Genomic DNA, 27,741 nt, shown 5'->3' with positions numbered 1-27,741 from the left:
GCATGATAGAAATAGTAATCTTTTATTGTATGTTATGCTGTTGAGCAACACACTAGTACGTTCCCCATAGATCATGAAGCCTTCCTTGATTCCCTGTTACAATTTACATGTATTGTCTGACATCATAAATAATTTGCTTTAAACTCCGTGGAATCAAAGTCGTGAAGATCTACTGGAATAGTCCACTCTTCATTTCTAAGCCAGAAACATAAGCTGTTACGAGAGCCTTGCCGAAACTACAGATCAGAAACAAATGGGGTGTTTTCCAAGTTCCCAGAAGCTGCCAAAGACTTTGCTCCAGAGGAAAACTTCTTTGCAGCCTAGAATAACACATTGATATTTAAGTTAGCTAAATATTCTTTCATGCACCAGGATAAAACAATACAACAAATATATTTTACATTTTCAGCTGAGGACTGTCCATTGAAAGACAGAAGTTATCGTACACTGTTCCAAAGTCTAAACATTGTATTTCGCTTAATTCCAGATCTAAAACATTGCTCAGGCATTAATGTTACTGGTCTGTTAGGAGTAATATAGTTTCATATACAATGTGAACTGCTGACTTTTCTATGCATGAATAGGTATTTTTCTTTTTATGTGGTTTGTATTAATGATATTGTTTGCATACAAGCTTAATAGATTTATACACCCCATTGCATATTTAGCACATCCTGTAGTTCACACTTCTCACTCAATATGAACAATCAGAATATATGAGAACTCACATTGACAACATCAGCGCTGGTGACAGTGTCTATCTGCTGGATGGCATCAGCTGGCGATGTGTAAGATCCAGATGACAGTGCCTGGGAGCCAATCTCATTCAGCAGCCCGGAGGAATTCTCCACGGACAGTAAGTAATGGGATTTTAGCTGGTTCCTGAAATGGTGACAATTTTTTTTTTTTTTTAAACATCTATTTTTTTAATTAAAAAAAAAAAAAAACCCCAGGAACATACATTGTACATTAAAGCAAACTAGGATTCCACTATGTAGAAAGGTTTAATAAAAATACATTAACCTTGATAACCGTAACTATGAGTCTCATTTTCATGTTAACTGTAATCATCCTTACAGGTCTTGTTAAATCCAATTAGCCCTTAATTTCTTTGGCACCATGCAGCCTGGCATTTTGAGATACTGTACCCATCGGTCACAAACAGGACTTGTAGTTCCACAAACAATGGCGAGCCACATGCTCCTTAACACAATGCAGCACAGCGTGGTTATAGAACCTCTGGCTTCCCATACTGCCAGAGAGCTATGGACAGTTAGGGGTACATCCAATTGGGCACGAGGTTTGGCGATGTAAAAAACCTTGTGCCCAATTTTGGATTACCGTGGGTATGGGGGGGGGGGGGGTCACACACACTCACTCATACACACACACACTGACATGCTCACCCTGCTGCAGGAAACAGTGTCGTGACGCTGGATGGAGAAGACGCTGCTTCAACGGTGAGTAATTAAGGACTAATTAATCGGAAACTTCCAATTGCTTAATTACGATTTTAGTAAAAATCAGACTTGGATGTGCGAGAAAAGAGACGTGGTGATTTCTATATCTGTCCCATTTTCAGGCACCATATTGAATAGCAAAACCCAACGGCCACAAAGTTTTTCAAATATCACGCCCGCAATTGGATATGCCCATTAGTAGTAATTTATCACACTCTGGCTTGTTTTTTTGTGTGTCCACTTTTATTACACCAGTGGAAATACAAAAGTTAACACAATGCTATTGGCAATATCTATTTGCTCTGAATGGAAGGAGAGATGGCACTGCTTGGCAACATACATGATTTACTCACTTAGCTCTTGTTGTATCAGCCTCTGTAATGCTGCCCTGGGCAATCGCTTTCACCTGGTTAACTGCTGCTTTAATTACCTAAGAAAAATGTTTGTTTCATTAGTTCATACAATGCACATAGCAACCAGTGCCGCTATCAATGCAGACAATAGGGGAGACATGGAACAGTCTATTCTGACAAAAATAAACACCGCAAAGAATAAAACATTCAGTAAATAGACAATACGGTAAGATGAAGGGATTCTATCTGACTAGGGGATGAGCAGGACTAGTTTTAAGCCGCACATCCACTAAGCGACTAGGGAAAGACAGTATGATTACAATATTGTAATTGTACAGTCGTTCCCCATCCCCTGCAGTGCCTACACATAACGATTAGTCGTTCAGTGCAGGCACCCTCCCTCATCCCTGAACATGCCAATCTGTCGTTATCGGCAGATTGATCGCCATATTCGGGCAATGATTGATGTCGGAAACGACCAGCAGGAGTGCGCATCGCTGGTCATTTCAGACATTATAGTGCACGATTAATGAGCGATTGCATGATTACGATGTCGTAATCGTGCAATCGCTCATTAATATCTGCTAGTGGATGTGCACCTTTACTTTTCAACTAAGCACAATTAGTCTGTCACTAGGCATGTGGGTACTGCCTGGAAATACAAGCCTCAATGCACGCACAACATACTCTGATTTTTCTGCATATAAGTAAAATAAGAAATGTAGCTATTATAGTGTATGACCTGTACTTATCAAACATATTTGGATAGACACATTTACAATGGGGCAAGTGATTTAACATTACATAGAGCATTTCTCTTACATCTCCTGCAGCAGCTTTCTGTGATATTGTATAGACGCCAAAGAGACCAGAATCAGAGTAGTTGGCATTGAATGCGGAAACCTTTAAACAGAACCAAAACAAAGAACAGACAATGAAATTCAGTTTAAGATTAAACCATTGTAAATAACTAAGTGTTGCTAGCTTTACAAAACTGTTGCCAATACAGTAGATTCTGGCAACTCATTAACCAATTGCTCTGAATCAACTAATCAAAGCAGTGGGTTACAAGACTTGAGATGGGAAACCTCAATCCAGTGACAAGCAGACCCATTTAAACAAAGCACTCCATTTTCTCCCTCTCTTATTTTATACTTACGTCAAAGGGCTGACTCGTTGCCTTGCTGACCGCCTGAGACAATTTGCTGCTAGTGTTGCTCCCCCTCTTGATGTAAGGCCCAGCACCGAGAACGTGCTGGAGAACATTAAATGCATTAGCTTCAGGGCTCCCTACAGATGCTCCTTCTGCTACAATGGCAGCATGGACCAGGTCATCGCCATTCTGCTCTCGCACCTCACCTGGGGAGAGGGATGAAAGCGAGCTCAGTAACTTCCTGTTATGGCTGCCTTGTCAGGTGTATATTCTGTAATGTAGCTTACCACAGCTACTTATTGAGAGATTTATTTCCTATTCCTGTGGTATTGGATACTATTAGTGAAAAATGGGCCAAAATCTTACAGTTCACAGTTATGGTAAAACTTACCTTTGTTAACTCTCTTTCTTCAAAGTCCATAGGGTCCACAAGATACCATGGGGTGTAGGTAGTGGTTAAGGACTGAACACCAGACAGTCAAGCTTTTAAGCTCCCAGAATGCTCCGGTCCTTCCCCCTATACCCCACCCCTAAGCTTGAGGCAATTCAGTTTTGTAACAAGCCAAGGCAGGAGGAGGAAAGAGAAGGAAGACTGGTACACAGTAGAATCACACTGACATACTAGAGAGACTAGAGATACTGAGACTGAGATGACCAGGAAACCCAACCCAGAGAGGCCAGGGGCGTCAGGGCGAGCGCCTTGTGGACCCTATGGACTTAGAAGAAAGAGTCAACGAAGGTAAGTTTTACAATAACTGTCATTTTCTTCTTCAGGGTCCATAGGGATACAATGGGGATGTCCCATATGCGTATTCAAGGGTGGGGACGCTCCTGAACTGAGAGGAGTATCCTGCATCCAAAATGAAGCATCCTGAGAGGCAAAGCTTATCGAAGGCATAGAACCTAAGAAAGGTGTGGACAGAAGACCACATGGCAGCCTTACAAAGCTGTTCAGCTGAGGTGCCACGGCAGGCTGCCCACGAGGGACCCACAGAGCGAGTGGAATGAGCAGTGACGGTAGCCGGTACAGGAAGGCCCGCCTGCGTATAGGCCTGTGATAGATAGTCATGCAAAGCCATCTGGTCAGAGTCTGCTTGTTAGCTGGCCAGCCCCTCTTGTGGAATCCATAAAGGACAAATAGGGAATCTGTTTACGTAGAGAACTTGTACGGTCCACGTAGATCCTGAGAGCACGGACCACATCCAAGGAGGCCTCACCTGCCGAGAGGTCTGGTGATTGGAAGGCCGAAACTACAATTTCCTCATTAATATGGAAATGAGAAACAACCTTGGGAAGGAAGCCAGGACAAGTTCGAAGAACAGCCCTGTCCCGATGAAAGATCAGGAATGGGGAGGTACAGGAAAGTGCCCCTAAATCTGACACACTATGGGTGGATGCAAAAGACAGAATAAACAAAGTCTTTGCAGTAAGCCACTTGAGTTCCACTGAATGCAGGGGTTCAAACGGAGGGCCCTGAAGGGCATGGAGAACCACTGACAAATTCCACGGAGCCACTAGAGGGCCAAAGGGGGGTTGATTATGGAGGACACCTTGGAGAAAGGTGTGGACATCTGGCAGTGGAGCAAGTCTGCACTGGAACCAGATGGACAGAGAAGAAACAGAACAGAGAGGCTAGATGGAGTCCAAGGTCCAGTCCTGCTTGAAGGAAGGCCAGGACTCTAGAGACCCTAAAAACCTGAGGGTCGTAGTTTCTGGTATTACACCACTGGAAGTACTGTATGTATGCCACACTTTGTAACAGATCCGGGCAGATGCCGGCTTACGTGGTGTGACCATAGTCTGGACCTCAGAGCGAGAAAACCCTTTGGATCTTAGGAGGGATATACACAAAGAGAGATACAAGTGCACAACTCCGAATTAACTGATCATATATAAATACATTTTGCAGTAAATAGAGGTTTATGGCATAATTTTGGCCAAGGTTATGGGCCTACCCACCACATCCGGGTAACCTCTGTAGGAAAGGTCCCTAACATACTAGGGTTCAAATCCAGAGCGCAGGACACCCCGAAACTAGCCCAGCTAATCCACCGCTATAATAAGAAAAGTGAAGTGTAAAGGAAATAGTTGAGAGCAGCCGCAGCTACATATAAAGAATAAAAATAAAAAAAGTGAAATACATATATAAAAACAGATAGTAAAGCGTTGTCTGTTTTTTATACATGTATTTCACTTTTTTATTTTTATTCTTTATATGCAGCTGTTCTCAACTATTTCCTTTACCATTCACTTTTCTTATTATAGCGGTGCCTTGGGGTGGCTTAGCTTGGCTAGTTTGGGGATCCTGCGCTCTGGATTTGAACCCTAGCATGTTAGGGACCTACCCTACAGAAGTTATCCGGATGTGGTGGGTAGGCCCATAACCTTGGCTAAGATTATTCCAAAAACCTCTATTTACTGCAAAAAATGTATTTATATATAATCAGTTAATTCGGAGTTGTGCACTTGTATCTCTTTTTGTGTATATATTGAGTGTCTCCACAGGTAGCACCTCCAATTATATATATGTTCAGGGTGTGCAATCTTAGGAGGGATGTCTCAAGAGCCACGCAGTCAAAGACAGACGACCCAGGTCCAGATGTAGACAGAGACCCTGAGACAACAGATCCGGCCGTTGAGGAAGTGGAAAAGGAGCGTCTATGGAGAGGCTCTGATCGGAGTAAAAATGTCGTCTGGGCCAGGCCGGAGCCACCAGTAGGACAGTACCTCCGTCTTGCTTGAACAACCGAAGGACTAGAGGAAGCAGGGAAACTGGAGGGAATAGGTACGCTAGATGGAAAGTCCACTTCACTGACAAGGCGTCTACAAAGGCTGCTTCGGCATCCCTTGTTCTGCAGCTTACGATTGTGTCAGGAGGCCATGAGGTCCACCTCTGGCAGGCCCCACTTGTCCACTAGGAGTTGAAAAAGACTTCTGGGTGGAGAGACCACTCTCCGGCATGCATGTCGTGACGGCTGAGGAAGTCTGCTTCCTGATTTAGAACTCCCGGGATAAACACCGCTGAGATGGCCGGGAGGTGACATTCGGGCCATGTGAGAATATGTGACACTTCTGACATGGCTGACCGACTTAAAGTGCCTCCCTGGTGATTGATGAAGGCCACTGCAGTAGCGTTGTCTGCCTGCACCTGTACAGGCTGACCCTGAAGAATGTCCTGAGCCAGAGTGAGGGCATTGTAGATGGCTCGGAGTTCCAATACGTTGATTGGAAGGGTGGCCTCGACCGATGTCCAACGGCCCTGGAAGGAGTGTTGACCGGTCACTGCGCCCCAGCCCTGGAGGCTTGCGTCCGTCGTCAGCGGGATCCAAAAGGGGCGACCCTGGGTTAGGTGTGCCATCTGTAGCCACCAGGAGAGGGACTGACACACCTCTGGAGAGATCACAATCGTCTGGGATCTGATCCGGTGAGGTAACCCGTTCCACCTGGAAAGGATTAGGTGTTGCAGGGGCCTTGAGTGGAACTGAGCGTACTCCACCATGTCGAAGGTGAAGATCATGGATCCCAGAATTTGCATTGCTGAGTGAATTGACACTCTGTGACTGTAGAGTAATCTGCACACTCGTTGTTGTAGTGTGGAGATCTTGTCCGCTGTCAGAGAATCTTCCTGAGTCTGAGAATCTAAAAAAGCCCCCAGATGGACCATCTTTTGGGGAGGACTTTTTCCAGTTGATGAGCCAACCATGTCTTTGCAGGAAAGCAAGGGCTACCTGTAGATGGTGGCGAAGAACCTCTGGCGAGCTTGCTGAGAGCAAGAGGTCGTCCAGGTATGGGAGCAGCCGGGTTCCCCGACCCCGCAGATGGGCTGCCATGGTAGCCATATTTTTGGTAAAGACCCGTGAAGCTGTAGAAAGTCCAAAAGGACAGAGCCAGAAATTGGTAGGTATTGCTGGTGAGAGGGCACTGTAGGTACATGTAGGTTAAGCATCCTGAATGTCAAGAGATACAATATAGTCCCCATGCTCCATAGCTAGGACAATAGAGTGGAGGGTTTCTATACGAAACCTGAGCACCCTGATGAACTTGTTCAGAGATTTTAGATTGAGGATAGGGCGATAAGACCAGTTTGGTTTCTAAACCAGAAACAGGGTGGAGTAATAACTTTTCCTTTGCTGTGACAGTGGAACTATTACCCCCACTTGCAGAAAGGACTGAATGGCTTTTTGGAGGAGCAGGGCCTTGTTCGGATACTAATGAGGGCCGGCACAAAAGAATTGTTGGGGTGGCCTTCTTAGAAAAGAAATGGCATACCTGTGAGAGACCACTTCTTGTACCCAGGTGTCTGTGGTAGTCAGATGCCAGTGCTGGACAAACTGCAGAAGTCGGCCTCCTACTCTGGGATCTCCCAGGGGGAGGCCCGTCCCGTCAGGCTGATGTCTTGTCCTCAGATGTGCCGGCTGGGCGTGTGGTGGCCCAGGTCGGCTTAGAGTTGGGCTTGGAGGCCTTAGTGGAAGCTGAGTGTCGAGGAAAGGATTAACCTTTAGCCCTGCCTTGGAAACGAAAAGACCGGATCCGAAATCTGGGTGTGGATGCGGAGGATAGAAAGGCAGATTTGATGCTGCCAATGCAGCCACAAGCTTATGCAAGTCAGGGCCAAACAGGATCTCCCCAGTGTAGGGTAGAGACTAAGGCCTTCTTGGCGTCAGTATCCGCCTTCCATGAACGAAGCCAAAGATTACGGCAGATAGCCACTGAAGTAGCAGAGGCTTTGGAGGCCAGGAGACTAGTATCCAAAAAAGCTTTTCCTAATTAGGAGGCAGCATCCCTGATGTCAGCTATGTAGGACATCTGTTCTCGGGAGGCCTCTAAGGAGAATGATTTCTCTAGAGCATCTGCGCAGCCTGCAATGGCTATAAGAGAATACACAGATTTTAGGCCAGCCTCAATCTTCCCATCCGTTGGGTCCTACAGTGAGGAAGTTGTAGAGATAGGTAAAATAGAGGTTTTATGCAAATGTGTGACATGGGAATCTACTGCAGGGGGAGCCTCCCATTTGGCACCGTCAGCTGCCAGAATAGGATAAAAAGAGGTCAAGCGCTTTTGGGGCTGAAACTTTTTACCAGGAGTATTCCAAGCTGCGGTCATGTGTTCCGAAAGCTGATCTGAGTGAGAAACTCTGCCAAAACCACCTTTTGTTTTTAAATAGCGGGTGTTTTGGTTTGGGGGACGAGCTCATCATCTTATCTGGAGGACAGAATTGACTGCTCCCACTAAAGCCGGTATATTGATTCTAGACTGGAGTTCTTCTTCCCCTGAGGGAGACTCAGTATTAGAAAGATCAGCCTCGTCTGCCTCTTCAGATGACAGTTCAGAATCTGAGAGTTGCGTAGACTGAAGATAACACAAGACACTTAGTAGTTTTACTAGGTAGGGGCTTCTCACCCTGCAACATATGTTGAAAGGCTGTAGAGGTACTCTGTACTGAAGAAGAGAACATATCTACCCATGGAGGGAGCATAGGAGGTACCTGTATTGCTTGTACCTGTTGTGGCAACCCCGTAGGGGGAATTACTGCCGGGACTGCTAGGCGGTCCGCAATATTAGTCAGCACCTGACACAAGGAAGCCCAGGGGGGCTTTTGGGCAGGGGCTGGAGGGACTGACAGGCCTGGTAAAGTATAACACTTTGCACAAAGTCCGTCCTGAATTAAATCCTCCTCAGATAAACCTGCTGTACAGGCTCTGCATGATAGCAGTATAGGTGCATCCGCTTGCTTGCTACTCTTGCTAGACATAGCTGCAGAGTAGTATAGCACACAGTATGGCACTGAGCATATGCAACCACCAAATAATGACAATAATCACCAAACACAAGTGGGCATGCACTATAGTGATACTACCTATGGTTTAGATCACAGGTTCTCAAACTCAGGTCCTCAGGACCTCAAACAGTGCATGTTTTCCAGGTCTCCTCACAGAATCACAAGTGAAATAATTAGCTTCATCTGTGGAACTTTTAAAATGTGTCAGTGAGTAATGGATACACCTGTGCACGCGCTGGGTAACCTGGAAAACGTGACCTGTGTGGGGTCCTGAGGACAGAGTTTGAGAACCTCTGGTTTAGATAAACTGCAGGAAATCACAGCTCAGATATGGCCCTGAGTGGAGGGTAACTGCACAGTATGTGACTACCTTCACAAATACAAGTAAATGTGAAGTGCAGTAGTTTTTGACCCTTATACATCTGTATATTAGGGCTATAAGAGAAAAACAGGGAAAGATACAAGCCGACAGTATATGGAAAACAGACAGACAGCGCTAGCGTAAGTCACATACAAAGCAGAAATAATATGGCTGCAAAGGACACTACATTCAAGTAGAGACCCAGTGGCTGGTAGGCTATAGCGTTACATAACCTGACTCCAAGGGTATGTAAGGGGACCGGACCCAGAGTTTCCCACAGAGCTGTGGCTGTGCATTAGAGAAAATGGCCGGAGATCTGAGGGGGCGGGGTCTGAGGAGAGCAGCTCTTAGCGTTGAGACCGCGGTGGAATGGCACCTAGAGCTGGGGGAGGGGCCGCTGAAAGGGAATGGCCTTCCCATGCCGATTTTTAGCCCCCGGGGAGCTGGATTCCAAGTCCAGATGGTGTCCCTGGTGGTCTAGTGAATCCCCCAGCCAGTTCTGGGCGTTCACACTCAGCACCTCCGGTCTGTCCCGAAGACCGGAGGTAAGACTGCTAAAGTGCAGGTCACCGTGAGCGGTAACACGCCTTCCCTGTCCCCTGAAGTCCGTGTTGCAGCCTGGGGTCCTCCCGTGGTGCCGGCTAGCAAGGTCCCCGGGAGCCCCTGCTGAAAGTACCGAGCCATGGCTGGAGTTCCAACCGTGGAGGGGTGATGGAGCATCTGCACAGACATTCTAAGGACAGTCTGATGCTGCGCGCTCAGTGTAAGAAAAATAAATAAATAAAAAGAAAGCTTTGGGCTGCATAAGACAGCCCTCTTTCTATAAAGGTGACCGACTCCTGCCGAACACCAGCAAAACTGAACTGCCTCAGGCTTAGGGGTGGGATATAGGAGGAAGGACCAGAGTATTCTGGGAGCTTAAAACCTTGACTGTCTGGCGTTAACCAATACCTACACCCCATGGTATCCCTGTGGATCCCTATGGACACTGAAGAAGAAATATGGTTATAGTACTACAGACTAGTAGATCAGACTGACATAGTTACAAAGGAGAGGAAAAAAAAATAATAATAAGGTTTTCATACAATTACGCTCTATGTTTTTTTTTTTTCAAATCACATTTCATCCACATCTAGTGACTGCCATTAGGGCCTCCCTAATACCATAGTTTGTATATAAATAGCCCTTTCTATGTTAGCAGTGAGGATCCCCTTTCCTCTCCATTTACAGTTCTGGAGGTAAAAATCTGAAATAAAATGTGTACTATGACGGAAATATACTTCTACACATTAAGCAAACTCACCTGCATAATTTAACCTCGCCATTCTTTTACTGAATAAAAAGGGGGGCGCGTGAACATTTTGCTATGGGGCCCCCCTAGGTCTAGTTAAGCATCTGCATAAGTCTAATTGTTTACAAGGTCTTAATGCATGAAATTGCTCTACCCTGAAACGTATTGGTAATTGCTCTACCCTGAAACGTATTGGTAATTCTAGGCCCAATTCTAGGCCCAATGTGGGCATCTTTATGCCCACATTGGGCCTAGAATATATGAAGACATACCTGAAGACATATATGAAGACATACCTCCACGATACTGAGCTTTCACAGCAGCAGAGCCGCTACCACTTCTGATGTTCAGGAAGTGTTCTCCAACTTGTTTGAGGACGGAATGGCTGACACCTGAAAGTACATGATCAGATGATCTGCAAAACTGGAAGACACTTTTTATTCAATAAAACTTTCTATCCACTCATTTTAAAAATAGTAACTTATTTTTTTCCCCATTATCTATTTAAAATCAATCAATTCTCCCACTGAGGCCAATATTCTCCCTAATCTTAGTGAGAATGAGGAGAGATTGGTCATTTAGCGGTACAAACCTACATAAAAAAAGGGGACTGCTGTGATGAGAGCAGGGACAGCTAGTGCTGACTGCTGGTACCACTCTTGTGAGACAGCTAGCAGCTGGCCATATGTTACAGAGAGTGCCAATCAGCTGGAATATTTTATTACCCAAAAAAACTGTTAATGGTTAAAACCGAGAGGTGCCTTTAGATGCTCAGATACATCCATTGTGTGGATAAGTGGGACCTTATGGTTTGATATCAGGACAAAGTAGAATTCCAGAGTCATACACTGCAGGAGGCCTGCTGATTATGTGAGTGATGAGAGGGAGCTGGTGACAGCCCCTCTACTAAGCAAGCTCCAATCAATAGACTTTGTAATCTGAACACCTTCCTTGGGTGCAGCCATACACCATGAAAACCATAAAGGTGATAATAGTGGGTCGCTCCCTGGTAATACAGTCTTCTACTTTGGAAAGTGACTAGGAGTTGCAGCTCCTGTTGGTCTGGGATCGCAGCTGCATCTTGCTGCAGACTTTGCCACCCTGTCAGCCTGTCAAAGTGGGGTGACATCATGCTTGGCCTCTACCTTGCTGATAAAGTAAAAAGGACCGCATCCCTCAGCAGGATCAGTGCTCTGGGAACCGTACTTCTAGCCCTTTTAGAATAGGCTTATGTGTGAGGCTTGGTGCAGTGAAAGCCCCAATACCTATTTGTGTAAAGTGCTGTAATTACTACAGCGTGTTACACAAAGTAGGCTTACTTTAACCAGTTAAGTTCCTAGGTGACTCCCCAGGCACTGCCATCTGGTGCAGCAGGACAAACATTAACCCAGTGCCTTACATTATGGCAGCATGTAGAGCAGAGGTGGGGAACCCTTTTTCTGCCAAGGGCCATTTCGATATATAGAACAGTTTTCGTGGGCCCGGTGCAGGCCACGCCCCCTCTAACATCACATGGGGGCGGGGTCACAATAGCCAGCGATTACGGCAATGCCCGGAGCATCCTCAGGATGCTCCAGGGAGCTGTAAGGGCAGTGGTGTGACCATCTGAAGCGTCCTAAGGATGCTCCACATAGATTCTGGCTGCAGGGTGCCATTCTAGGCACCCTTCTAGCCAGATGAGGCTAGCAGAAAAAAGCTCAGAGGGCCAGACCAAATGATTCCGCGGGCCTTATACGGGTCCCGGGCCTGAGGTTGGAAAGAAATGCTAAGCCTGACCTAAGTTTTTCTCACTACGGGCCGAATTCAATTAGCCACGAAAAGTGGCGTCTGGCGAAAAGCAAAATTAATTCGCCTCATTCGCCCGTTTTGACACAATGTTTTCTCCATGCGCCTCCCCGCTTTTCGCCCTATTCAACTGTAAAGCAGGCGAAAATGCAGATAGGCGTACAAAGTAAAACTAGCGAAAAGGACATCTTTTTGGGGGGAAATCAGTCTGTACCCCATAAAGCTTCAGTGACCCTGTGAATCAATATAGAATAGTAGTAGTAACCCTAACAACAGTATTTAGGGAACTTATTTTGAGGCATAGGGCTGTTATATGCATATTTGTGTGGAAAAATTATAGAAAGCAATGTTTTTTCAGAAAAATAAGTACCGTAGTTAAATTTGGGGTACATGAAATGGGTACTAGTATATTTTGATGTCTCTAAATTGAAGATTTAAATTTTTTTTTAATATACCTGCTGCAGCCTCCTGCAATATCAAAAACACCTGTCCCAACCATATAGCCCCCCAAAATACCAGGCCCCCCACTTTTTACCCATTTTCCAACACACTTTACATTTTTAAAAAAAAGTTTTTGACTGATTAGTCATTAGGGGGTGTCCAAAGGGTTCTGGCTCAAATCCCCACATTTGCACCCCAAAATAGCGATTTTGCACTTCCAATTCGCCTGCCTATATGTGGAGAAACTTTTTTGCCTATTTTTCCATGTAAAATTTTCTTATAGACGAAAACGCCCTGGAATCTAATACGGAGGAAAGTAGAAAACAGGCGAAAAGCGCAAATCGGCGAAAACTTTTCTCCAAACGGCACGCTTCGCGGCTGACTGAATTCGGCCCTTAGAAAGGAATTAACAGTACTGCTTTTAAAGACATCATTTGCGTTCATACAGATAAGACTGATCATTTCCCTAAAATACACACCTAGTCCAACCAAGGCCATTCTTGCGCTTGTGAAATTGTTCTGTACAAACTGCTGCAGCTAAGAAGACAACAAAATGATTAAGTGACACTTAACTCACAAACTAAAAAATGTGCTGTTAACATAGAAAGTAGTAGTAGTAAATGCAGTTAGATATAGATACTTAAATATCCAAAGGATTTGAGATATTCCATACCATATGTTAATGGCTCCACATTATCTGAGCCTGATGATGCTGTGACTGTTGTCGGCCTACCTTAAAGACACCTGCCCTTGTGAAGACATGTTGGCCTATGAAGTGCACATATGTTGGCCAGGATGCTTTAACCTCACAAACCATATCAAAGTACAAATTGCTCATCTACATAAAATAAACCCTACTGATAAACTTTATGGAAAAAAAATTAAAAGATAAATTAAAGCATGGTATAGATACAGATACAAATGTATCCATATAAAAACAAAAGCTTACTTCCAGAAATAAATGCTATATTACACATTCTAGTACATCCATGTGTACACTGTAGGAAGGTCTAGCAGAACTGTGCACAGTGGGGACACATTTGAAAACCTTTGTTGATTGCTATAATATTGCTGAAACTGTTGGGATTACTTATCACCAAGCTTCATAGAATTTGTTATTGTCCAATAGCACACATATATTAGATCAAGGTTCCCGAAATTGCTATATAAACAAATTCCTGACAAACTAAAAGTTTTGCAAATGTCTTTTAAAAGGGTGATGCTTATAGATCAAGTCGTACGGCAGCGCGAGATTCCAGCTACTACACATTTAATATTAAAGTTGTAGCTTTTTCGTTACTTTTCTGTATTATCTTGTTATTATTTAGTTAGACTATTACCTCTTCTGGTGAAACTTTTCCAATTCTGTAGTCAGGACAGTACAAAGAATTAGCAAGAGTATTGCGGTAAGATGCTGCATGAAGGTTTTCCAATACACCTGAATTTATACAAAAAAAAAAAAAATTACTATTTTAAAAAGTGTAAAACAAATCACAAGAATTCTCATTTTTGTATCCCCTATTTAACTAAAGGCTCCCATACATCAGCGACAGATTAGGGCAATTTCCCTATTCACACACGCCGGGGTTGGGGCATAGGTGAAATCCAACAAGTTGTATTTCCTTGATCCCGGCCAAAACACGATCTGGATCAGCAAATAAGGGATTTTTAACATGAAAAATTTCAGATTCCCCGACAGATCGGCAAACATTGATGACTGTGGATCGGCGTTTACAGCCGGTGAATTAGCGATTCCGGTTGGATCAAGGAATCTGCTGCCTGATGTATGGGACAATTTATTCCATAACACTGAATAAAAGTTACTGCTCTTGTGCTTGCCATGGTTTTGAGCAATTTGCAGAAAATTAGCCTTTATATCCTGCAACAAGGTCATACAAATAACCGATATGTTCTCTACTCACCGACTTGTGGGTCTTGATAGGCCAAGGCTTTATCAAGCTTTGCTCTACCATACAGGTCAGACACTTCCCATCTTCTGAATTCTGGGGCTGTAGTCACATTTATGAGATATTCCATTACAGTATCCCTGAAGGCAAAAAAAAAAAAAAAGGAAGTATAACTAAATATGTGTCTTTTTCCAGGTTAAAAGTATCCCTCTTAAAAAATTTGGAATAATTCCCGAATGTAAATTATATGGATATTAGTACATACTAATATCCATATCATAATATATAATATATCTGAAACTATATAGAAGCACAAGGCTAAATACTCTTATACACATCACAAAAAATCCAAGGTGACTTATGTGTCATTTAGTTTTTTCGTAAAGCAAATTTTCAAAACGAACAACGACATTATCAGACTGCACCTATACTAAACCAGGTCGTCTGAACTCCATTCCTTAGTTATTAATTTATCATCTACAAGGAGTACATATAAACATCCTTTATGTGTTAGTAGTTTATATTCCTTGCAATCTATAACAAACATCCAGCAACAAAGAAACCAAACCGATGGATGTAAACAACCATTCTCACAACCCAGTTGCATTCATAACAAACAGCAGCACTGGTCACCTTACGAAAGGTAGTAATGTTCGGTCAACTCACAGACATCTGAGTAACCACTTAACACACATTGTAATGAGTGATTATGTACAACATAGAACAAAAATGGCTATTTAGCCACAGATGCTATATATTCAGCCCAAGTGGTACTACGACATTTAGCTTCTTAGAAGAATCTTCAACCAGTGTTTGCAAAATACGCGCTATAGCGTGTTTTTACACGCTACAGGAAGTTGCGGACACGATTTTAAAAACTGAGTGGGTTTTGCAGGACGCGCTGTGTGGGGCTGTGCAGAAGTCAATCACCCCCGCCGGCGTTTTCTCAACCAATAGCCGCCGGCTTCTCATCAAACAGTCTCCACCATGCGGTGTCTCCTCTCCCAATCTCTGGCTAGTGGCTACACCAGTTAAGTCTGACCTGTTAATCAGACACCAGCCGGCCCACCACACTCCGACCTGGGACTGTCAAGCCTCGTCCACTGCCCGGGAGCAGCAGCAACGAGGCATCGTCTCCACCCCACATTCCCCGTCCCAGGTCAGACTCAGAGTGACGTCTGCACGCGGTCACAAATTGTTTGCAGAGCCGGGAGCGGAGCGCAGAGCGGTGATTACAGGGAGCTCAGCTCTCTCTCCCCAATCACAGCCGGCCTCTCCCCTACTCCTTTCCCTCTTCCTTCCGCGGCTTGCAAAGCCAAGGAAGGTGAGCGTCTGAGCTGGCTCACATCAAACACACAGAAAGTATCAGTCACCAGGCCTGGGCTGGAGACAGTAGTTATTTTTAATTAGTCTGTCTGAGGTTCCGCCCATTAACCCCCCTCTACTTGGCCGCCACCATCTGCTGCCCCCCTGCCAGTCCAGATGTGCAGGGGGTTAAGTCTCGGGCATAATTTCAATAAGCCTAGCAGTGCAGTGGAAGGCTTTACAAGCCCTCCCTGCGCTGCAGTGAAGCTCCTCCTCCCGAGCCGCGCATGACGTCACATAGGTGCTCCAGCCGGAACCAGTCCCACATACACAAGAAGTGCAAAATAACACTCCATAGAGGACAGGGCGCTGACACGGCAGCTGCACCTATAGTGATTATGACGTTTTTTGCTGACACTGACTTGCTGGGAGCAGGAGGCTTCTTATTGGCTGAGAAAGTCCTGCTACACATCCCAGCTGATGATCTCATTAGGGTGGGCTGGCTGCTTGGAGAAAAACGAGTGCCCACGTTTGTAGTAGCATAGTTGCTGCTCTTGCACACTGGGCTGCAAGGTTGTGTAGGCTCCCAGTGTATGTGTGTGCACGTCTGTGTGGGATGTGGTCTGTGGAGGTTGAATTGTAACAAGGATATCCCAGATTCCCCTCTTCTCCAAATCCACCGCTCTCCCCTCATTTTCTCATCCTGTCAGAATTCTACACACCCCTCATGGGTTATAGTCATTATCCTGGCTGTTGGGACGCTGACTCTAAGAATCCTGGCCCCAGCATCCCAATAGTAAGTATTACGGTTAGGGCTTAGTTTTAGGCAATAGGGGAAGGGTTAGGGCTGGCAAAACACACACACACACACACACACACACACACACACACACACACACACACAATTACAGGGCACAAGTGGTAGGGGAATATATGGGGGGGCGCCAGTCCCTTCCTTTGCCAGGGGCGCTCAGACCCCTAGCTACACCCCTTTGTCCTGCCAGTTTTACTTTGTTCTCATTAAACACATCATCAGCCTTTTGGTAGAAGTGTGAAAATAAAAAGTAAAATTGAACTACATAGTGTAAGCAGTGGTCGCAAAACATGCCCTATACTGCTATCTACCCTTACTCCATCCTTGCCCACCAGTACTACACAAGCTTTTTTCTACACTTGTCCCCTAGCACTATGACAACTGCTGTCTGCACTTACCCCTCCCTACACATGGCATTGCCTGCCCTTACTTCGCTCTACCCCCAGCTCTACTCCAACTTTTCCCTGCCTATACCTCCAGCTCTACCCCAGCTGCTTTTTGCCCTCAAGCCCCTCTACACCAACTGCAACCTGCCCGCAGCACTCTCCCAACTGTTGCCTGCCCTCACCCCCCATAATATGTGATTGGACCCAAAAACTGTGAAGGAGGACCCCAATTTTTTAAAGTTAAGGGTCCCCGGGAGCCACAATTTTTTTCGCTCTGCGTGATCACTGTTCAACAATGATGTACTACAGCCAGTACTTACCTAATACCTATTGTAGGTCTGGTACTGTAATGACACCCTCTATCTCCTCATTCCCAACAATTCTGAAATCAAACTCCAGCACTGTGTGCGGTCATAATATTCAATCAGTGAGCGATGTCCTCCACCAATGAATAGAAAGCCATTGCTCTTCTATTTATGTGTACGGTCAACCCCCCGCCAAGAAAGAAGAAACAAGCAGAACTGTTCAAGAACTGACATTGCCATCATCCATTCTAAGTACAAGGCTTCAAATCGCAAACTCTGCCTAATGCCCAAGGCAGAATCTGAGGGACTGGAAAAATGTACCAGTCATTTTCCTACCTTTGCACTATTATCTGGCATTTTAACATATGTAACCTGCTCCATGAAAAACTTCACTTTGTTCATTAACCTAAACCAGGGGTGGGGAACCTTTTTTCTGCCGAGGGCCATTTTGCTATATATAACATTATTTGCGGGCCTGGTGCCGGCCACGCCCCTCCGTGTGAGGTCACACGGAGATAGGGCCACAAGATGCTGGTTACGCCCCCTCTGTGTGATGTCACATGGGGACGGGGCCACAATTGCCTGTGATTACAAAAATGCCCGGATCATCCTGTGGATGCTCGGTGGAGCTGTAAGGGCAGCGCTGTGACTGTCTGAAGCGTCCTAAGGATGCTCCAGGCGGCACTGTTGCATAGATTGTGGCTGCAGGGTGCCATCCTAGGCATACTGCGGGTAGGTGAGGCTAGCAGAAAAAGCTCAGAGGGCCAGACCAAATGATTTCGAGGGCCTTATACGGCCCCCGGGCCTAAGGTTCCCCATCCCTGACCTAAAGAAACTAAGTACCAGAGCTCAGGTTAAAGTTACTTACACGTAGTCTCTCAGACACTCAACGGAGTACACAATATTCTCCCTTGTGGATGTCACACTGCAAAATAACATTTGTATACAATCAGAGAAAAATATCCAGCTTCATACATTTTCCCTCTAATCAGTGCTATGGCTATTCTGGAGCATTTGTTTTTTTTTTTATAAAAACACTAATCCCCCCCAAAACCTAGAGATGGTCCACACAGCTAAAATACATTATTTTTAGTTTTCACTGACATTCCATCACAGCCTCTATAAAACAAATTACCTCCCCACTCCATAACAGTCAGCCAGAGATCCCTCTCCCCACATTTTGAGAGCAATGTCCTGATAAAACTGATAACCTCTAATACAGCAATCCCTAGAGCTACTGCGACATCACAGGTCCTTCCCCATGTATAGACCCACCAACCGACCAGGACATTTCTGCACAGCTAGTAAGCCAAGCTGACTCATCAATCATACTTTGCCTGCTCACTTCCAGAAGCATCTCCCTTCCAATATGGAAAACTGGAGTAAAGGGGTTAAATAACGTTCTAGACCTATTTAGTTAAGAAGATGTATTCCAATTAATATGCATGTTACTCATCTCAGCAATAAACAGCCTTAGACATACTAATGTCAAATAGTGGCTTTAAATCTTTGAAAATAATGGCAAACATCATAAAATAGCCAAATCTGCTGTAACGGAGGTTAGGCCCCAGCAGAGGTTATGTAAGTAAAACACAAACCTTAATGCCGCACCGGCAGCTTCAAGCCCACGGGTTATTTTAAAAGAGGAGGCTCCCTTGGTTGTCTGGAAGAAAATATCACAGCAAAAACTGAGGGTGCAAATTTAATAATTATTTAAGCTTCATTTCAATGTGGTGTCTGATCAATATATAGATTTATATGGAAGTGGTATATCATTTTACAATATAAATACAAATATTACATTTTGTCAAAGGTCCATGCACAGGACCGAAACGTTTGATTTTGAAATGTTGTAACATTTTTACTGAGATGCAATAAAGAGATGTTTTTAAGAAGACTGGTGAGTGCTACCCCCCCCCTTTTTTTCTACTTTTGCATGAAGAGGACTATTGTGATCCCATATGGGTGTGTCACCCCAGCAATTTATTATTGAAGACGAGTGTGTGGACCTATTTGGACTAATTATATATATATATATATATATATATATATATATATATATAGCGCACATATATTCCGCAGCGTATTACAGAGAATATTTGACCATTCACATCAGCCCCAGCACCAGTGGAGCTTGCAATCTATATTCCCTACCACATGTACACACACATACACAGTAGTGATAATTATTTGTCAGGAGCCAATTATCCTACCAGAATGTTTTAGGTGTGTGGGAGGAGACTGGAATACCTGGAGGTAACCCACGCAAGCACAGGCAGAATATACACCCTCCACACAGTTAGGGCCATAGTGGGAATCCAACCCAAGGCCTCTGCTGTGAGGCAGTAATGCTAACCATTACACCATATCCAAGGGCAAATAAAAACATGAATAGTAAATAATAAAACTGAATAGTGGCAAATACAAGTCAATAACTCAAATTTAACTAAAAGGGGAAAAACTCAAATTTACAGATTTAAATCAACTATTCTAGTCTGCAGATAATTATAGTAAGCAAATAAACCCTACAGTCCAAAAACCATGCCTGGGTAATACCCCTTTTACACCAACCGAATAACCCGGGTTATTGCCGGGTCGATGCTCTGTGTGAACGGCTCCCAGAAAAATTTCCCGGGTTGATTTACCCGGGAATCTTACTCGGGTTGAGAGCAGGGTTGAACACGGGTTGTTCCCGTGTCATGCGGCAGTGTGAACGGGTGCTACCCTGCTTATTTGACCCGGCTAACTCTGAAAGATGCTGATTGGAGCTTCTGGGGCACTGGCAGATGATGTAATTTGTCAGTGCCCTGCAGAGAGATGCACATGAAGCCATCGCTTGCCTGCCTAACCTCCTGCACCACAGCAGCCTGACAAGCAGCCACAAAAGCAGGCTGACACACAGCCTGCCACAGCCAGAACTGCAGCCTGCACCACAGCCTGACCAGCAGCCACAAACGCAGGCTGACACACAGCCAGAACTGCAACCTGTAGCAATGCTGTAATCAGTCCCCACCCCTCTCTTTTGTTGCCTTTTGTTGCCATCTTTGTCAGACCTTAAAACAGACCATGTTTAATGACTTCTCTAGAGAAAAGCAGGGATTACCCGGGTTCAGTGTGAACGGGGCAAACCCGGGAATAACCCGGGTCAAGTTGCAGTGTAAACGGGGTCTGAAGCAGAGTTCGACCCGGGATTGACCAGTGTTCAAATTCCAGGGTCGGACCCGGGATTTTGGTGTAAAAGGGGTATAAATGCTATAGCATCAAATCACAAAGACTAGCGATATTCTGGCAATATAATACATAAAGCATATAATGCTTTATAATAGAATACAGGCATATAATATATAAAGGCAACATTGATAGTGAATAAAACAAAGCATCACATACAGTATATGGAAGTGCTTATATCCCTTTATTGAAAATTAATTTATTGGCCATATATATTTTACAAAGAGGACTCTAACAGCATCCCTGCAAAGAAATCCTGATTTGTAACCTCTCCAGGGAAAATGTATACCTTTACTATTTATAGTGGATTTGAGGCAGCTGCATACAAGAGCACATCCTGACCTTCCCTGGTTTGGTCTTCTGCAGTGTTTCGGGACCTGTCTTCCATGACAAGCCTGACAAAAACTGCTAAATTACTACTGTGTATGCCGCACATTCAGACGGGGGTATCCGCAATATCTATTGGGCTATTATGCAGGCTTATCTGTACAGTAACACAACATTTATTAGCCATGACAGACTCACTACAGTGTAAAGGAGCAGAGATGCTAGGGAAACCAGGTGAGGGAGATGTACAGTCAAGTTCTTATCTTTGTTTTAAAACAGCCCCTTCTCACACTACATAGCAAATTATACATTTCGACTGAATGATCCCTTTAATTAATAAACATAATATTTACAAGACGTTCTCAGTTAGCTGGTTTAATTGTGCATAAGACTTACCAAGTTAGATGCAAGACGTAATACATGGTTAACACCCAAATTGTTAGCATTTTCATATCGGCTTCCTGCCTTTATAAACACTCCGATCTTAGAAGCAGGGGAGTAGTTTTCTAGAGAAGCAATTACCAGTCCATTTGGCAACTTTGTGATCTGTAAAACAATTGCAAAATATACTAGTATACATAAATTACTACAGAGCCAAGAACGAGTGCTGTACCTAAAAAATACTGAACAGCCTGCAGCCAGGGACTAGAATAGTGCCAATAAAACCCACACACTCAAAGCCAGGGACTAGCCCAGTGCCCGTAGTCATCAACTGCCCCAAGCAAGCAACTAGCACAGTGTCTATAATTATCAACTGCCCCAAGCCAGGAACTAGCAGTGCCTGTAAGCATCATCTGCCTGCCTCAAGCCAGGAGCTAGCACCGTGCCAGTAAGAATCATCTGCCCCAAGCCAGGAGATAGCAGTGCCAGTAAGAATCATCTGCCCCAAGCCAGGAGCTAGCACAGTGCCAATAAGAATCATCTGCCCCAAGCCAGGAGCTAGCACAGTGCCGGTAAGAATCATCTGCCCCAAGCCAGGAGCTAGCACAGTGCCGGTAAGAATCATCTGCCCCAAGCCAGGAGCTAGCACAGTGCCGGTAAGAATCATCTGCCCCAAGCCAGGAGCTAGCACAGTGCCAGTAAGAATCATCTGCCCCAAGCCAGGAGCGAATTCAGTGCCTGTAATCATCAATTGGCTCAAGTCAGGAACTACCATAATACCAAATGTCCAAATTTTGGAACAAGCGCCAGTAATGACCAGTTGCATGGAGCAAGGAATTATTGTTGTACCGATAATTATCAACTGCTTGGGGCCAGGAACATTTATCTCCAACTACAACTACTATTTTAGTGTTCATTCTCGATCCGGCGCCTGTCAGGCCGCCGGACCTAGACAGGGGGCGTGTCTTTAGGACGCGTCCCCTTTACGTCACTCTTGGGGGCGTGCCCGGCACTTACGGACATGCCGGGCTGCCCCCAAGTGCTGCTGACTCAGTGAATGGATGCCGTGCACATGTGCCCAGCATTCATTCACTGGAAGTGACCGCTGCACCGCTATTTTCCCTACCTGCGGGACACTGCAACCCGCGAGTGGGGAAAGCATTTGGCAGGCTGTTTTAGCGGGGCGCCGCTAAGATGGGCAGGGCGCATTCTGCCCTTTAAAAATCGGACAGAGCGCAGCTCCCCTCGAAAACAGCCTAGCGGGAACGCTACTATTTTGTTAGCTTGTGTAAGCTGACCATAAACTGCACAATAAATGTGATAACCAGTCAACTAAATGACTGCTTGGAACAATTATTGCTCAGTGTATGGTCTGGCTCGTTCGGTTTGGTTGTCAAACCTGTCTGATCTGCCCAATACGCATTCAGCCAACTTTAGGCTCTGAACGTAGATTGAATCCATACAGTCTGTTTTGTGTCATTGGTTTGCTCTCAATGTATACTGTAAGTTTCATATAAATAAAAAGATTGTGTTTTAAATACTACTTCAAAAAGTCAAACTTTCAAAAGCAACAGGAAGTTACAGTAAAAAAACAAATAGGAAGTTTGAAGCTTGTCCAGGCCAGGGCTGTAAAGCAACAATTAATATCGGCAGCTGAAAACAGACCAAGCACTTGCTTTGCAGTCCACAATCTATTTACTTAAAGTTGGGGGTCACCGCCTGACTGACCATGAGCTGCTTGTTGTGTTCAGGGCTCGTCAAGCATTTGGGGAAGTGTAAAGATTGTATGGACATTAATAAACTAACATAACAGCTGAATCAAACTGAAGCAACTGCAGCTTGGGCATGGGTAGAAACCAAGCAGCCTTGTGAAAATCTAGGGTACAGGCACACTTATCAAAACCCTTTGAATGCGCTAACCTAAACCAGAGATTATTTATTTTGCGGTAATTAAAAAAAAAAAAAAAAAAAAAAAAGGAAGCATGATGTGTCAATAGCACAACATAGAACACTTTTATAGCACAAGCAGCTGTTTTCAGAATCATCTATGTGGTCTGGCAGTCAATTAAATAAAGGAAAAACCCAGTGCATAGGTCAAGCAGTGCACAGTTCGTGGCCAGCTAAATGAAATGCCTGAGAGTTTTAGCTTCATAGCCCTTACCCATGATTATTTTTCATATTACACTTCATCAGGAAGGGTATAGTATATAGTTTTACTTATTTCTTTTTAACATAAAACTTCCTCTAATTATTGTAACAGAATTCCTGCTAACATGCTCAGTGTACTGAAGAGGCGTCTTAAAGTGGTTACACTAGACGACATGTCAAATCGAGCCAATGTATCGTCCATGTCGACAAGTGTGTATGCACTATGACCGACCATGCTCGCTCCAGCGGGGTCGGTCACTGCATCGACAGTTTGAGTCTACATGCTGCTCAATCTGCCAATTTGATGAACAACCCCATGGTTGTGGAGGCGGGTGCTGGTGAACGACATATCGTGCGGTTGTTCACCAGATCGTGCAGTGTCAAATGACCACACAATATGTCGTTCATCACATCGTGCGTCGGCCGGGTACACACATCTAGTGGAGTGTTCAGCTTGTTAGAGTGAATGAGCCAAGGTGTTGAATGGCTGAGCCCTGCTCATTGTCATAACTCAGCAGGCACTGATCCTTCCAAAATAAAGTGATTTGTGGGCACCGGGGCAGATAGCTTGGCAACTGTGGGAATTTCCCTGTATTGTATTAGCTTAGGGAAATAAAGCAGGCATGTGTTTGATTACTATGGGCACACAAACATAGCGTGGCACACATTTTCCTTATAACAGGGGGTTCTCAAATCTAATCTTTAAGTACCAACAATAAGCCATGTTTTCAGGATTTCTGTTTGCAGAAACAGACAAGATAATTACTGCTCCAGTATAATATATTAACTCATCTTTGCATTATTAAAAAGATTCTAAAAGCATGACCTGTTGGTGGTACTTAAGAATTGGAGAACCCCAGAACTAGAAGTCAAATTTCTGCCCAATGCCTCCACTCACTTTAGGATAGGTATACATTACAATCTAATTCTGTGTACAGTCACCGCCAATTGAAGATAGTAATTTACCTCAAGCTCCTCCGGATGAAGACGCACACCAGCAGCGGCTTCAGGCCTTTTGGCTGCTTTTGCAGAATAAAACCTTCTCTGTAATTGAGCAAAGTAAATGCATTAAAATAAAATGTTTTTTTAAAAAACATCCTGAGCAGTGAAAGTAAAGCCATAATTTTTGTACTTTTCAAATAAAAAAAGCAAAACTGCATGAACAATTAGTGTGATTTTGGCCTCAGACACAATACTTGATGCAGGTAAAAATAGGGATCACTCAGCAATCAGAAGAATTCAGAGTTATCCACCACTGCTTCTAAGAGATGATCAACTACAGGAGTAAGGTGGGCTTAGCAAACTGAATCCTATCACAGTAGCCCATCTAGCACCCTTATACTGAAGAGTAGGGGCAGTGACACCAGGGACTATCAGTGGAGGGAGGGTAAGGGCAGAGACGCCGGGGGCTGCCAGGGGAGGGTACGGGCGGTGGGGCCGGGGGCTGCCAGGGGAGGGTACGGGCGGTGGGGCCGGGGGCTGCCAGGGGAGGGTACGGGCGGTGGGGCCGGGGGCTGCCAGGGGAGGGTACGGGCGGTGGGGCCGGGGGCTGCCAGGGGAGGGTACGGGCGGTGGGGCCGGGGGCTGCCAGGGGAGGGTACTGGCGGTGGGGCCGGGGGCTGCCAGGGGAGGGTACTGGCGGTGGGGCCGGGGGCTGCCAGGGGAGGGTACGGGCGGTGGGGCCGGGGGCTGCCAGGGGAGGGTAGGGACAGTGACACCAGGTTTACAGCTAGATCCCATTCCATAGATTGACCCCGATGTCATCAGTTACTGTCCAACATCATTCTCTACCATCTACGTGGGCATAGAGGGAGAATACAATCTTGTGGCGAGCGGAGCGAGCCACCAAGCCCGAAGCATGGCGAGCGAACAACTTTCTTCTTTTAGTGGACAGTATGGGTAGAAAACTGCACTTCCACCCTCACATGTCACTTCCAGGTACAGAATCTGAAGGGAAAATATACCTTACCGTGACGCCAGGGATGGTCACAGGAGGGTAAGGGCGGTGACACCAGGGACTGTCAGCGGAGGGTAAGGGCAGTGACACCAGGGACTGTCAGCGGAGGGTAAGGGCAGTGACACCAGGGACTGTCAGCAGAGGGTAAGGGCAGTGACACCAGGGACTGTCAGCAGAGGGTAAGGGCAGTGACACCAGGGACTGTCAGCAGAGGGTAAGGGCAGTGACACCAGGGACTGTCAGCAGAGGGTAAGGGCAGTGACACCAGGGACTGTCAGCAGAGGGTAAGGGCAGTGACACCAGGGACTGTCAGCAGAGGGTAAGGGCAGTGACACCAGGGACTGTCAGCAGAGGGTAAGGGCAGTGACACCAGGGACTGTCAGCAGAGGGTAAGGGCAGTGACACCAGGGACTGTCAGCAGAGGGTAAGGGCAGTGACACCAGGGACTGTCAGCAGAGGGTAAGGGCAGTGACACCAGGGACTGTCAGCAGAGGGTAAGGGCAGTGACACCAGGGACTGTCAGCAGAGGGTAAGGGCAGTGACACCAGGGACTGTCAGCAGAGGGTAAGGGCAGTGACACCAGGGACTGTCAGCAGAGGGTAAGGGCAGTGACACCAGGGACTGTCAGCAGAGGGTAAGGGCAGTGACACCAGGGACTGTCAGCAGAGGGTAAGGGCAGTGACACCAGGGACTGTCAGCAGAGGGTAAGGGCAGTGACACCAGGGACTGTCAGCAGAGGGTAAGGGCAGTGACACCAGGGACTGTCAGCGGAGGGTAAGGGCAGTGACGCCAGGGACTGTCAGCGGAGGGTAAGGGCAGTGACGCCAGGGACTGTCAGCGGAGGGTAAGGGCAGTGACGCCAGGGACTGCCAGCGGAGGGTAAGGGCAGTGACGCCAGGGACTGCCAGCGGAGGGTAAGGGCAGTGACGCCAGGGACTGCCAGCGGAGGGTAAGGGCAGTGACGCCAGGGACTGCCAGCGGAGGGTAAGGGCAGTGACGCCAGGGACGGTCAGTGGAGGGTAAGGGCAGTGACAAGTCACTGGAGGGTAAGGGCAGTGACGCCAGGGACTGCTAGCTGAGGGTAAGGGCAGTGACACCAGGGACTGCCAGCGGAGGGTAAGGGTAGCAGGAATGCACACGGAAAGGTGATACAGTATAATGATGAGCAGGAGGACAGGGAGGTGACCTTCACATGCACCCCGGGGCCATATACACTGCCAGCAGGCACTGCTGCACCAGATACAGGCACCAGCACCACTGCCCAGCCCCGGCCTGTCAGTTAGGGTGAGGGGTGTCCCTTACTGCAGATACTGTGGTGAGGCCGCAGGGACACAGAGGGACTTCCCACCTCTGACTGATAACTGACTGCGGCCTAAACGGTGACAGCGGGATGTGCGTACGGTGTGACGGGATATGAGACGCGGGCACATGGGTCCTTACAGAGAGGTACCGGGCGCCGGTGTTGACGAGCCTCATCGTGACCGCTCTCTCCTTCAGCTACTGGCAGGAAGCTGCACTGGCCGCGTCCGCTTCCCCGGCATGCACAGCGCCGTCTCTCTCCCTTTAACCCTCTCACTGCTAGTGCCTGCCTGGTGAGAGTAGGAATGACGACCATCGGTGTTCTCAATCGATTGTTTAGATCGATGGTACTTACTATTGAAAGTTCCCGCATGCGCGCTGCTGATGTGATTTCCCATGTCCGAATCCTGTGCTGCATTTCTAGACCGGGGCGGGATATATTAATGCTATTAATAGACATTTAAACAAAATATCTCCATGTTTCAACCATCAAATGTATATGTCATTTTTGAAACACAGCCTGAGATGGCAGTTAGGAGCTGATTGGCTGGCACCTTATCACTTTTTACTCTGTCTCCTAACACTGCTTAATAAATAGACCCCTATACCTTAATATTGCAGTGTTCCCTGTAAACAGACTGCTGCAAACCAGAAAACCAGGGAAAAAATCCAAAAGTGGAAAGACTGCTGCAAAGCAGGAAAAACGGGACAAAAAAAAATTAAAGTAGACACACTGCATTCACCGTTTACCACAGCGTTACACAGGTGTCGCATGCACCTGCCACTGATGTTACTTGTCTAAGCATTTGTTCCACGGTACGGCCCGGTATTCAAGTTGAGGCGAAATGTCCAGACTGGACTTTTCGCCTCCTTTGCCTGTTTTCCAGGCGGAAATGTATCGCGCACGTGCCCGCTATTAACCGTATTCAATTCCAAAGTAGTCGAAATCGGGAACAGGCGAAACTTGGATCGGTGAAAAAATACAGGAATTTTCGGGCAATAATTGTAGGACCCCCCTAAAGATGTCCAGACCTCGGGGATCAGTATGGGTAGACCCGTTT

The 27,741-nt window shown here is 45.9% G+C and overlaps 1 protein-coding gene across 1 annotated transcript; it reads right to left on the bottom strand.

The window, feature by feature from the left end:
• Positions 1–6: 6 nt before the first annotated feature.
• On the bottom strand, positions 7–26,981 carry UQCRC2 (ubiquinol-cytochrome c reductase core protein 2). The gene is made up of 14 exons (XM_088476165.1): positions 26,822–26,981; positions 24,391–24,468; positions 21,292–21,441; positions 18,939–19,003; positions 18,209–18,265; positions 14,546–14,670; positions 13,964–14,061; positions 13,103–13,160; positions 10,694–10,789; positions 2,973–3,172; positions 2,636–2,716; positions 1,814–1,890; positions 729–882; positions 7–320 (listed from the first exon to the last, which is right to left on the bottom strand). Exons 1-14 carry the CDS (start codon positions 26,855–26,857, stop codon positions 237–239), a joined length of 1,359 nt encoding a protein of 452 aa, XP_088332291.1. The 5' UTR covers positions 26,858–26,981; the 3' UTR covers positions 7–236.
• Between the last annotated feature and the right edge of the window lie 760 nt (positions 26,982–27,741).

Source organism: Taudactylus pleione, unplaced genomic scaffold (assembly GCF_031769625.1).
Source record: "Taudactylus pleione unplaced genomic scaffold, aTauple2 ptg000184l, whole genome shotgun sequence".
NCBI lineage: Eukaryota > Metazoa > Chordata > Amphibia > Anura > Myobatrachidae > Taudactylus > Taudactylus pleione.
This window is presented reverse-complemented; position numbering and strand designations above follow the sequence as displayed.

What these genes read in the sequence shown, in the direction of transcription:
- UQCRC2 (XM_088476165.1), bottom strand. Translation starts at nt 26,857, where the DNA reads ATGAGGCTCGTCAACACCGGCGCCCGGTACCTCTCT. An exon ending in TTCATCCGGAGGAGCTTGAG is followed by an intron (nt 21,442 to 24,390) that starts GTAAATTACTAT and finishes ATTGTTTTACAG; the next exon opens with ATCACAAAGTTGCCAAATGG. An exon ending in CCAGCGCTGATGTTGTCAAT is followed by an intron (nt 321 to 728) that starts GTGAGTTCTCAT and finishes GTGTTATTCTAG; the next exon opens with GCTGCAAAGAAGTTTTCCTC.